Source organism: Megascapheus bottae, unplaced genomic scaffold, assembly GCF_031878675.1.
Source record: "Megascapheus bottae isolate mThoBot1 unplaced genomic scaffold, mThoBot2.hap1 HAP1_SCAFFOLD_76, whole genome shotgun sequence".
Taxonomy (NCBI): domain Eukaryota; kingdom Metazoa; phylum Chordata; class Mammalia; order Rodentia; family Geomyidae; genus Megascapheus; species Megascapheus bottae.
The window spans coordinates 243,691-256,447 of NW_028327824.1; the positions used below are offsets into that span (position 1 = coordinate 243,691).

Sequence of the window (12,757 nt, forward strand, 5' to 3'; positions counted from 1 at the left end):
CCTGTCTTCAGGTAGACCCGCCCCAGAGCAAGTCCATGTCCAGTCTAGGTCCTGTCTTCAGGTAGACCCGCCCCCAGAGCAAGTCCATGTCCAGTCCAGGTCCTGTCTTCGGCTGGACCCTCCCCAAGGCCCCAGCAGAAGCCCACGCCTACTTATCGGTCCTGCATTTCAGTGACCCCAGGAATGGCTGGCAGCTCCCTGAGGTGAATTTTGGGCACAGGTGATTTCCCTCACTGCATCGGGAATTTGCAGCCCTAGATGATCTTGGTTCCTCCCTGGGTGCTGAACAGCCCACCTGGGACACACAGCCAATGGTGGGAGTGGCCGGTTTCAAGGTGGAGCAGCAGCTGCTGCCTCCAGACATGTCTCCCTCAGGTGGTCTTGTGACCCATCTTCCTCTGCAGTTCAATACTTGAATATTAACAAGAATTCTCAGAAGACTTATTGTTTGTATAAAGAATCATCCAGTTTCAACTATCAAGTTATTCTCAGCAAATCTATCTCCTGGAGGGTAGGGTAACCAAACAAGTCTGGGAATACTTTCAAAGCACATTGTCATGACCTGTGAGAATTTAGGCAAAAAGGTTACTCCACCCTTGCATAAAGGCAGGCAGATTGTACTCTTCACCCTTTGTCCTCAATATAGGCCTTTCGAGTATAACTCTGTTAGACCCCAGACTCATATTGGTTTCCCACAATACCTAACATAGAAGTTATTAATATTCACTTATCCAGCAGGCATTCTAGTGATGGCAAGACAGTGAGAATTTAAAGACAAAGGTATAGAGCTCACAGTGTGGCACAGGAAGTTTGACCTGTAGCATAGTAAAATCCAATTATTTGCTTAGAACTTAAGTGAAATCTACCATCACACCCAAAAGACTTACAGCAATAAATGTTATTTAAAAAAATTAATGTGAAAGTGTGGTCAAGAAAATTACAATTTAGAGATTTTGTGTTTGCACCTAGGATTCTCCTGGTAGAGGATTACAATCGCACAAAACCTAGATACATAAGGCCATATAGGATGAGGCTAAATGAAAGGATCTCCAGAATATGGAAACAAGAGCTTTATCTTGTGTGATTATTGTTCTTAATGTACTATGTTGTTTCTCTTCTCTTTTGTTGCCCTTTGGTTAATCTCATATCATTACAATATCTGACTTTGTTGCCAGGCATAATGTACATACATTTATTTGTTTATTTGAAATAAGAAATGGAAGGGGATAAAACAAGATGATCGGGTGGGGAAGGGGAATGAGGACAAAAACATGAGGAGTATCAGTGTGTGAGAAGTAATGCGCCTACTATCTGGCAAATATAACTGTAAACCCACTATATATTACAATAACAAAACCACATAGAAAAATATTTTGTGTTTGAACAAAATTTTATTGACACAATTTTATTCATGAAACAGAGTTCATTTTTAAAGTTTACAGGTCCATAAAATTATTTGCTGACATTTAATTGTAAGCATATGAGCTCCAGCATGGAGGGTAAGCTTGAGATGGTGCAGGACAATCAGGTTTTGCGAGGTGAAATCACGCAGGTGGTGAGCATGGCCAGTGATGTGTCTAGACATCAGTGTTCATTTCCAAACCAGTTCAGATGCCGCTTCCACAGAAACTTAAAATATGCTAATTCCCATATCCTTATGGAGTCAAGTTACACAAAACATAACTTTCTCATCGTACCTTTGTGCCTATTTTAGCACTATTCAAAAGAGTTGAAGCTGGACACCAGTGGCTCTCGCCTGCAATCTTCACTAGTCAGGAGATGAGATCTGAGGATCACAGTTCAAAGTAGCATAGGCAGGAAATACATGGCACAGTACTCTCCAATTGATCACCAGAAAAACGGAAGTGGCATTGAAGCTCAAAGTGTTAGAGCCCTAGCCTTGAGCTGAAGAGCTCAGGGAAAGAGCCCAGGCCCAGAGTTCTGGTCTCACAACAACAACAACAACAAAAATGTTGAAACACAGGAATCAAAACTATTGCCTACTCATCAATGAGTATATACAAAACTGCTATATGTGGACAAAATGAGGAATGAGTCTGCTCTAAAAATGGAGTGAAATCATTATGAGGACAATGGATAGGAGAACTCATCATGCTAAGCCAAATACATCACACTGAGAGCCAAATGTCACATCTTCTGTCCATTTTGTAAATCTAGACTTTAAAGATGAATAATAGGAATGTACAAGAGGACCTTTTGCGGTAAGGGCAGCAGTGGGGAGTGAGGACATGACAAGAGAAGGTATGGGACATGTATAAAATGCTCTTCAGTATACTATCTGATAAACATTAATAAAGTCAGAGCAACTGTTGAAATTATCCCACGAATGGAGAACACAAGTATGGAGGATACTGGAAGCCCCACTGTGAACAAAAAAGACATAACAATAACAAACAAACAAAAACAGCTGGCCAGGCACCATGGCTCCTGCCTGTAATCTTAGCTACTCAGGAAGTTGAGATCTGAGGATCACGGTTCAAATCCAGCTCAGGTTCTAAAGTCAATGAGACTCTTATCTCAAATTAACGACTACAAAATCGGAAGTGGCACTGGGGCTCCAGGGTAGGGCAAGAGCTTTAGCTTTGAGCTGAAAGGGCTCAGGGACAACACCCAGTCCCATGACCAAAAAAAAAAAAAACCTGTAGCAATTCAGAATGAGACCTAGAGGTTTTAAAAAATGCCAAGATCTCCAATTCTTTTATGAACACTGAATGGTAGCAATCTTAACTGAATACATACAAGGCAGTCAAACAAGTCAGGATGTCAAAAACTGAAGAATAATCATTCAAATACCGCAAGCCAGTGGAAAACATTGACGAAACTGACCCTGCTCAGGTACTGGTCCAGGCTCTCAACTGAAGTGTATGCATTTGAGGAAGAAGTCACATGGTTTTCTCCAGGAGAGAAACTTCCCTTCAATTCTGCAACATGTGGAAGTTTTTCTGTAGAATAGCCCTCGCTGCTAGGCCTTGTGACAGGAGTATGGGCAAGAGACTGAGTGTGTGCAATCACCAAGGAAATTCCTTCAATGGCCTCCTTCATGCTGTCCACAGTCCTGTGAGGTTTGCCAAGGAGAAATACCAGCATTTCATTAGTCAATAAAGAACTCCTAAGGAACTTGCATTTCTGAGAACCAGAACAAAAGAATAAATGAAAAATGCCTTTGCATCCATAGTGTTAGTAATATTGGAAATATGTCATAACATGGCTGAGTGCTGATGAGCTGTGAATGAAGATTCTTTCTATGAGTATTTTTGAGATATTGATCAACTCATGTTTTAATTTTATAATCCTTTACATAAAAATATTTGTTGAAAGTAATTAAATAGGAACATATAAAATTATTTATATACAGAATATTTTTTCTGGCAGCATCAACAAATAGCATATTCAAAATGTTTTGCTTTACAATGAGATCTCAGTATATTCTCCTTTTAGGAAGTCATTAAAATTGTGATTTAAGAAATATGCCTTTAATCATTACATGTATCAGTGGTAAACTAACTTGTCCCAAACTGTCAAACACTACATATAGATAGGCATTTACCTCAAAATGACAAAATTCTCCTTCCTGTTCTTCACACTGTAACTGTGATAACATATTCTTTGCTTTTTTTTTTGCTCCTTGTCTTGGCATCTCCACATATTTCCCAAGCATATTCTCATATGTATTTTACATATGAATGAAGTGCATTCTGGATGAAATAACCAACCTGAAAGAAAACAAGGGAAAAAGCTATGTCAGGTTGGGTTATTTTTTTATTATAAAGGAACACATATTTTCTCATCCACTCTCTGTCCAAGTGCATAAAGAGGTTCTACTTCATGAAACAACTACATGAAGATCTGCAGGTAGATGAGTTACATCCTTGTTCTGGGTTAGCTTAGAGACTAGGACAATGGAAAGGCAGAAAAATGGCCACTATCGATTCACTAGATGCTGGAATAAAATGCATTTTCTCCTAGGAATTGACCTTCTTTAGGCACAGGAGTACTTTCCAGAAGAAAATAGCTACATTGATAGCTAAACACTAAAAAGGAAGCAAGAAGAGAGACTATGAACTGGCATTTATCCAGTCTACAATATTTACTGATGCTTCATGGCAGTCTGTTTCTACCTAAGGTGGAGTAAGCTGCACTGAGCTCTGTTTCTGTATGAAGCCAATCCAAAAATATTCAAGCAAACCACATTAAAGCACTTTGAAGACAACCTATTTGAGAGAATGGAGTCAGTGAATGCACAGACCAAGGCAAAGAAAGAAGGGAGCTAGGTGGTGCACACTCCAAGTTCCCAAGATGCAATGGTGAGTAAAACAGGCTGATGGAAGTGAGGAGGATGAGTGTCACGTGACAGCGCACTGGAGAGTTCAGAGTGGTATGAGGGAAATCCAGGAGAGCTACACAGGACCCCCTTGCATATGTAACGGAGCAGTGGATCACGTGTGTTCAGAAAGGAGCCTGACATTGAGGAATAAAACACATGAAGAGATGACAGGAAACTACCTATTGTTCACACACTGCCAGGAAGTGATGTCTTTACAGAACAGAGGACATCAGAGATGCCTTGCTACAGCAGGGCAAAATTAACACTCCATAAATCCTGCCCTGAAATATCCAAAAATTTATAAAACCAAGAGAGGAAGAACCAACTTTCTTGTAAGTGATCTAATTATTGCCAAAAATAGGGCTCAAGAAATCTAATTACACATTACAGAGATAAAAGTTTGAAATCATACGGAAGGTTGATGAGCATAGCGAATGTTAACCCATGTGTTAAACATCAGTGTTTTATCTGAGTAGTCCTAATTACAAGTCATTTGTTTTCCTCTGACATTTCTTACAAGTGAATAAAAGAAAGAAACCCCATGCCAATAGATATGCATGCCAGTAGTTCATCTCTTATAATCCTATTTACTCAAGAGGCTCAGAGGATCTTGGTTCATAGCTACCAGGGGTAGGTAAATATAGAAGAACTTTACCTTCAGTTAGTCATCAAAAAACTAGAAAGTAGAGGATCAAGTGGTACAGAGCCAGCCATAAGTAAACAACCAAGCAAGTTTTTGAGGATTGGATTTCAAGCCTTACTATACACACACACACAGTGATCAAATTAGTGCCAGAAAGTATCCTCTCTAAGAAGGAATCTAGGGCTGGGAGTTTGGCCTAGTGGTAGAGTGCTTGCCTAGCATGCACGAAGACCCGGGTTCAATTCCTCGTTACCACATACATATATACAAAAAAGCCAGAAGTGGTGCTGAAGCTCAAGTGATAGAGCTCTAGCCTTGAGAAAGTCCAAGGAGAGTGCTCAAGCCCTGAGCTCAAAGCCCAAGACTGGCAAAAAAAAAGAAGGAATCTAGTAGGCTGAAGAGACCCCTCTCTAGATTTCCCCCTAATTTCCTGAGTAAGCTGTGGGCTGTAAATTCCTGACAGAAGAACAAAGGCAAGAAACCAGGTGGAAATGTTACAATTTTATTGGCCTCTTGCATATGGCCAGCTTGTGCCTTATGGTCAAATTACTAAAAAAAAAAACCCTGCTAACTGAAGGGTCGGGGCTCTCAATTCTAACCTGCTGTGTGGCTGATGATTAGGAGCCCAGGCTCAAGCTTGCAATAAAAGGCTCTCAGGTGTTTACATCAGCTCCTAGCTACTCAGGAGGCTGAAATGTGAGGAACAAGGTTCAAAGCCAGCCCCAGAACAAAAGGACTTGAGACACTTTATCTTCAATTAATCTCTAGAAAGCGGGAAGTGGGGCTTGGCTCAAGAGTAGGGAAGCTGAAGAACTCAAGGACAACACCTAGGGTAGGGTGGTAAACTTGAGCTGAAGAGCTCAGGGACAGTGCCCAGGCCCAGTTCAAGACCCATGACCCACCCCCCAAAAATTACAAGATGTGGTTTAACAGATGCCAGAGGAAATAAAAGTAGTTTTCACAGATATTAAAACTCCATCTTGCACACTGAAGTCATCATACAGAGAAAATCAGAGCTTTTATATTTGTGTTTATTCTTTATTTAACTTAAACTACTATAGTTGAGTATCAAATACATATTTTAAGTACTAATATCTTCACTGGGCTAGAAATAAAATATGAAAACACTTTCTAGAAGAAAAATTGCTTATGTCTCAAAAGATGATATTGATATAATCAGAGGGATCCTAATACTGAATTAAGCAAAAGAAAAAGTATCATCAGCTGGGCTCTAGTGGCTCACAACTGTAATCTTAACTACTCAGGAGGCCGAGGTCTCAGAATCCCTGCTTGAAATCAGCTTAGGAATCAAAGTCTATGGGACTTATCTCCAACAAACCTCCAAAAAAACTAGAAGTGGAGCTGTGGCTCAAATGGGAAAGTGCTAACCAGGAGCAAAAACATGTAGGTGCCCAGCTCTGAGTTAAAGCCATAGGATCATCACCAACAAGCAACACCAACAAGAAGAAAAACAAGTGTTTTCCTAGATACAAAAGGACCCAAGAGGGTATTAATCTATTTATTAAGGAAAAGCTTTCTCTGGCAAGAAAGCAGTAAATCATGTGAGAGAGTTCAATGGAAATTTTCTTCTGTACATTAGCTTTATTTTTTTCTTTTTTTAATTTTTTATTGTAATTAATAAAAGGGTTACATGATATTTGCCAGATAGAAGGTGCATTAATTCACATACATTGATACCCTTTCACATGTCTTGGTACCCATTACCCTCCCCCCCACACCCCCGTCTTGGTTTTCCCCCCTTCCCTAACAAATTTCAAATAACCAAATACAAATAAATTCAATATATCAGATAACAAAGTGAGATTCTGTAAAAATATGAGGTACCCAAGGGACAGCAAAGGAGATGAGAGACAACATAGTACATTAAGGACAACAATCATTCCTTATATGGCTTTTGTTTCAATATCCTGGAGGTCCTTTCAATTAGCTTCATACTATGTGGCCTTACATATCAAGATTTTGCTCTATTGCAGATCTCTGCTAGTAGAGCCCGAGGTTTCTACTGATTATGATGAATGAGGGAAACCATTGAGCCTAAGTTCCTTTGAGTCTGGCTTACTTCACTTAATATGATTTTTTCTAAGTCTTTACATTTCCTCTCAAATGGGGTGATGTCATTCTTTCTGACAGCAGCATAGAATTCCATTGTGTACAATACCACAACTTGTTGATCCACTCATCAACTGAGGGACATCTAGGTTGGTTCCATATCTTTGCTATGGTGAATAGTGCTGCAATGAACATTGTTGTGCTAGTGGATTTAGTATGCCCTTGTTTCTGGATGGTTGGGTAAATGCCAAGTAGTGGAATTGCTGGGTCATAGGGGAGTTCTATGTTTAGCCTTTTGAGGCACTGCCACACTGCTTTCCATAGTGGTTGAACGAGTTTGCACTCCCACCAACAGTGTAGTAGTGATCCCTCCTGGCCACATCCCCTCCAGCATCTGTTATTATTCGTTTTCCTGATCCTGGCCATTCTAACTGGAGTGAGGTGGAATCTTAGAGTTGTTTTGATTTGCATTTCTTTTATGACCAGAGATGTTGAGCATTTCTTCATGTGTCTATAGGCCATTTTTGTTTCTTCTTCAGAGAAGACTCTCTTTAAGACTTTGGCCCATTTTTTAATGGGATGGTTGTTACTTTGGAGATTAGTTTTGGAGTGATTCAATTTTTGAGTTGTTGATATATTTTAGATTGTACATTAGCTTTAAATACTATGTTTGAGCCAGGAGTTTGACCTATTGGTAAGAGTGCTTGCGTATCCCATATCACGTGTCATGTTTGATTCCTCGGTATCACATACGTAGAAAAAGGTGGAAGTGGTGCTGTGGCTCAAGGGCTAGAACACTGTCCTTGAGAACATAAGGACAGTATTCAGGCCCTGAGTTCAAGTCGTAAGCCTGGCAAAAAACAAAAAGGAAGAAAAGAGAAAGAAAGAAAAAAGAAAGAATGAATGAAAGAAAGGAATAAGGAAGGAAGGAAGGAAGGAAGGAAGGAAGGAAGGAAGGAAGGAAGGAAGGAACGAAGGAAGGAACGAAGGAAGGAAGGAACTACAGCCAAGCACAGTGTCTCATGCCTGTAATCTTAGCTATTCAGGAGTCTGAGATCTGAGAATCTCTATTCAAAGCCAGATCAGGCACTAAAGACCCTGAAGACTGTGAGACTCTTCTCTCCAATTAACCACTAGGAAATGGGAAATGGCACTGTGGCCAAGGGGTAGGGCAGTAGCCTTAAACTGAAATGCTAAGGGACAGCACCCAAGCCCAGAATCCAAGCCCAACAGCCAAAAACAGAAGAAAATACCATTTACAGCTTTCCTCTGTGAATAAAAAGAGTATAATAAGCTTTAAAAAAAAGGTAAAAGGACAGTTGCTTGCTTAATCCCTTTATCTTTCTTTCTTTGGATTTCAGATTTAGCTGGTTTCAGCCTTTAAACTGAGGGCCTCTCTTACCCTTTCTCGCCTTTCTATACCACACTTGGCCTTTACCTCATGAGGTACACTGTCTGCCTCCTTTTTTTACTACTTATTGTGGATAGGGAGTCTCCCAGACTTTTGTGATGGGTTGGCTTTGAACTTGGACCTACCAATTCCCAGACTCTTGATTAACAAAAGTATAAGCTGTATATGGTAAGAAGAGTTACTTCTTTTTTTTTTTGCTAGTCCTGGGGCATGAACTCAGGGCCTGAGCACTGTCTTTAGGCTTTTTCCTCAAGGTTAGTTCTCTGCCACTTGAGGCAAAACACCACTTCGGTGTATGTGGCACCAAGGAATCAAATCCTGGTCTTCATGCATGCTAGGCAAGCACTCTACCACTAGGCCAAACTCCTATCCCAAGAAGAGCTGCTTTTTAAATGTGAGAAATCTCCTTGTCCTCCCGCTGTCATTCCTTTCTGTTCATTATAACAATGTAGATGCCAGGATAATGGTATCTTTCTAGCTGACACCTGCTCAGCCCCTGACTGTCAGGATAAAATGATGAACCTAGGCATGCTCTGCTCATCTCCCTGGATGATGATCCTCCTAGAGATTCACTCATCTGTCAGCTTTCTTTCCATGGAGGATCAATGTCATATTAGGGAACCTGTTGTCTGAGTAGGGAATTTTCTTCCTTCTGGCTTCCATCTCAGGTACAAAGGAAATGTAAATCCTTCTCAACATCTTCACTGGAAGGGGTTCTAGAGCTAAAAATTCTTTGCTGACAGATTCCTTCTCTGTCATGTCAATACAATGCAAACATGCATGGTTTGTTTCCTGATGGTGTCTCCATAGGTAACTATTCAGAAAGGGAAACTGATTCAGTTTTGAATACACAACACAATTTTAACATGGCATGAAGCCATGATTTCTAAGTTTCTATTGGATATATGGATTAATGGTTTTCTTCCACTTGGTTATAGTCTATACAGGGTCTTTCATCTGTGTATACTCACAGCAGAAAGTCCAGTGTGAATCTATGCTAAGCTATATTTATATCAGTCTATAAAAATGTGGTTGTATTTTCTGATCCAATTCATTAAAATGAAATATTCTGGGTTTTTTGTAATATTCAGCACCCTTCCCAATCATCTCCTTCAGACACATGTCAGACTCTTCTCTCCCTCAAGCCACACATGGAAGGCACGCATACCACATGATATATTTCTGTTCCAGTCTTTGGCATTAATGATTTTAATATGAAATTATGAATTGGGAGCCATTAAGAATTATTTCCCTTTGATAAGAAGCTAAGGGTTAATGACAAAATAGGATTCTTAATTCTGACTAATTAGTCAGTCTTTGATTTGGATTTAAAGTTTTATCACATGAGGCATATTTATTATCAGAAGCACAAATCAATCACACATTTTGAGCATAACTCTAAAGATCATACTTAATATGATGCTGATATTTCTTAAGTGTTTTAGTAAGTACTCATACTTGCAAAAATAATTATAGCAGTTGCTGATTTGACCTATTAATTGTTCAGGGTAGTCTGGGAAGTAAATTCCTTTGGCTATATTATTGAAAATACAAAACCCACTTATACGAGAAGATAGAATATAAATAATGAACATACCAAAGGCTGGATATGTTTCCTCACAACTGTCTTGCTCTTCTGATGCAATATACTGAATCACATCCTGTAAAGTCAGATAAATCATGGTATTTACAGCAAAAGAAACACTGATCCTTAAATAAGAAATAACAAAAGTATATTTCCTCGGGTGTTCAATGTAATTCTTATTGGAATACTTTTATTTTTCCTTCAGGTATTACTTCAGTGACCTAGATCTTCATCATTTAAATATATACTGAGTATCATGTAAGATGAACACACAGAAACATTTTGGTTATTAATTTGACACAAGTAAGCTAGCAGAATAAAAAGAAACAGTAGGGCTGGAATTGGGAGCAGTAGTATTCTAATGGTCTAGTGCTCACATAGCATGTATGAAGCCCTAGGTTCAATTCCTCAGTATCCCATACACCGAAAAAAAGCTGGAAATGGTGATGTGGCTCAGGTGATATAGTGCTAGCCTTGAGAAAGCCCAAGAACAATGCCCAAGCTGTGAGTTCTAGCCCCAGGACTGGCAAAAGACAGAGACAGAGACAGAGAGACAAAGAGAGAGAGAGACAGAGAGACAGAGAGAGAGAGGCACAAAATACCAAAATGAGGGCTGGGAGTATAGCCTCATGGTAGAGTGCTTGCCTAGCATGCAAGAAGCCCTGGGTTCAATTCCTTGGTACCATGTACATAGAAAAAGCTAGAAGTGGTGCTGTGGCGCAAGTGGTAGAACATTAGCCTTGAGAAAGTTCAAGACAATGCCCAGGCTCTGAGTTCAAGCACCAGGACTGCCATTAAAAAAATACCAAAATGAGGGGCCGGGAGTTTGGTCTGGTGGTAGAGTGCTTGCCTAGCATGCATGAAGACCCAGGTTCAATTCCTAGTTACCACATAACAGTGTTCAGGCCCTGAGTCCACACCCTGGACTGGCAAAAAAAAACACCAAAATGAGCAAATTTAAAGTGCACGTTATTGTGTACTTCACATGAATAACCTATAAACACCTTGTTCCAATTTCTTTCACCTCAACAATAGGTATTTTCCCAAAGTATTTCTTCTATTACTTTGGCAAGTCTTTTCCTCATTAAAGACTTAGTCTACCATTTGTAACCTTCATTAAGGATTCCTTTTCCTCCTAGATGCCCACACTAACATTCTTTGAGGTTAGCTTAATTCTTTATCAAATTTTCACTGTATCTATAACTCTCAGAATGGACAATATTTCCTTAGATGGTTTTCCCTTTCCTGCTGGTAAGGAGTTTTATACTGTCTTATTTTCCCTGACAAGCTCAGAAAGGAATGGCCTTGTGAGCATGTAGAATTAAGATTGTATTTTGGTCCAGTGATCAGACTCTTTCCAAATAGCTTTCTCAACATTAAGCGTGACACCTAAGGGAATAATTTATTACATTTCTAGGAAAAAAATGTTGTTCTTCATTTGCCCATAGCCATTTCTATACACAAACTTTGTTTTCCTGGATCTAGTACATTGTCTCTGAGTGAGCTTCATTATCATTTCCTTCCTCCTGTAAGCCCTATTGAAACTCATTATGGAACCCCATTCTGTGGCATTTATAGAATTTGATGATAAAAAATGGTCAATTTACAAGGTAACTTTTGACCTATAAAGAAAAAGGCTAATTCAATATGCTATTGTAATTATTCCTTGGATCTACCTTCTAAGCTTACCTTTATTATCTATCATTTGTTAGTGGCTCATATCTGTAACCCTAGCTCCTCTGCAGACTGAGACTTCGGGATAATGGTTTGAAGCCAACCCAGTCAAGAAAGTCCATAAGACTTCAATAAACCACCAGAAAGCCATAAGTAGTGTGGCTCAAATGGTATAGCACTAACCGTGAGCAAGAAAACCCAGACCTTTCCCCACCCCAGTTCAGGACCCACTCCCCAAAATGAATGAACAAATTATTAGTTATAAGTAAACTATATATAAATAAACGTTTAAATTATAAATAAAGTACATATTTTAAGTTAAAGTCAATGTACGAGCAAACTCCAGATGCTCCTTTAGTAGGTCTACCAAGAGCCCCTGTCCGTTGGCCTCCAACTGTGCTTTCCACAGGGATTCCAGGCAAGCAGCTCCCATGGTCCTCTGGGCAGGAGGGGCGTGTCTAACTGCGGGTGGGTGGGGCCGTGGGGCGGGGCTTGGATGGACTGCAGTCCACCTGCAGGTTGCCAGCCCAGCTGGTAGGGGCATCCTCACTGAGCTCTGAGGGAAGGTCAGTGGAGCAAGAGCCAGCCGAACTCTGCTAAACCATCTGGAAGAAGATGGGTGAAAACCAGCTGGTTGCCACGAAATAGCTCTTGCACCCGCAGCACTGATCTCACAAACTTGGCCAGGATTTCTGTTCTTTTTGGTTCTTTCCATCTTCTTGTTAACTGAAGATAAGAGCTTCATACCCTTTGCAAACCAAGTTCAATTTGCACTGCAATCCTCAGATCTCAGCTTTCTGGGCAGCTAGAATTACAGGTGTGAGCCATCAATGTCCTGCAAAGCCTCTCCTCTTTAGAAGTTCACTCTCAGGTATTTGTTTCACGAATGGAAACTTGATTTCCAACATCTACCATTGCAAAAGCATGTGTTAACTAATAAAAAAATTTATCAGGCACCGAAAACCTCTCACCTATTCTGTCTAACAAATCTAACTAAAAGTAGTGATTTCCTGTCAGATATTTACATTG

The 12,757-nt window shown here is 40.0% G+C and overlaps 1 protein-coding gene across 1 annotated transcript; it reads right to left on the bottom strand.

The window, feature by feature from the left end:
- Window positions 1-2,802: 2,802 nt before the first annotated feature.
- On the bottom strand, window positions 2,803-12,174 carry LOC150039114 (uncharacterized). The gene is made up of 4 exons (XM_090328009.1): window positions 12,037-12,174; window positions 10,067-10,130; window positions 3,569-3,734; window positions 2,803-3,076 (listed from the first exon to the last, which is right to left on the bottom strand). The coding sequence occupies exons 3-4, from the start codon at window positions 3,685-3,687 to the stop codon at window positions 2,803-2,805; spliced, it is 393 nt and encodes a 130-aa protein (XP_090184135.1). The 5' UTR covers window positions 3,688-3,734; window positions 10,067-10,130; window positions 12,037-12,174.
- Between the last annotated feature and the right edge of the window lie 583 nt (window positions 12,175-12,757).

Coding starts and splice junctions, on each gene's coding strand:
- LOC150039114 (XM_090328009.1), bottom strand. CDS start 3,687: ATGAGAATATGCTTGGGAAATATGTGGAGATGCCAAGACAAGGAGCAA. Junction 3,077..3,568: donor GAGAATTTTGTCATTTTGAG/GTAAATGCCTAT, acceptor CAAACCTCACAG/GACTGTGGACAGCATGAAGG.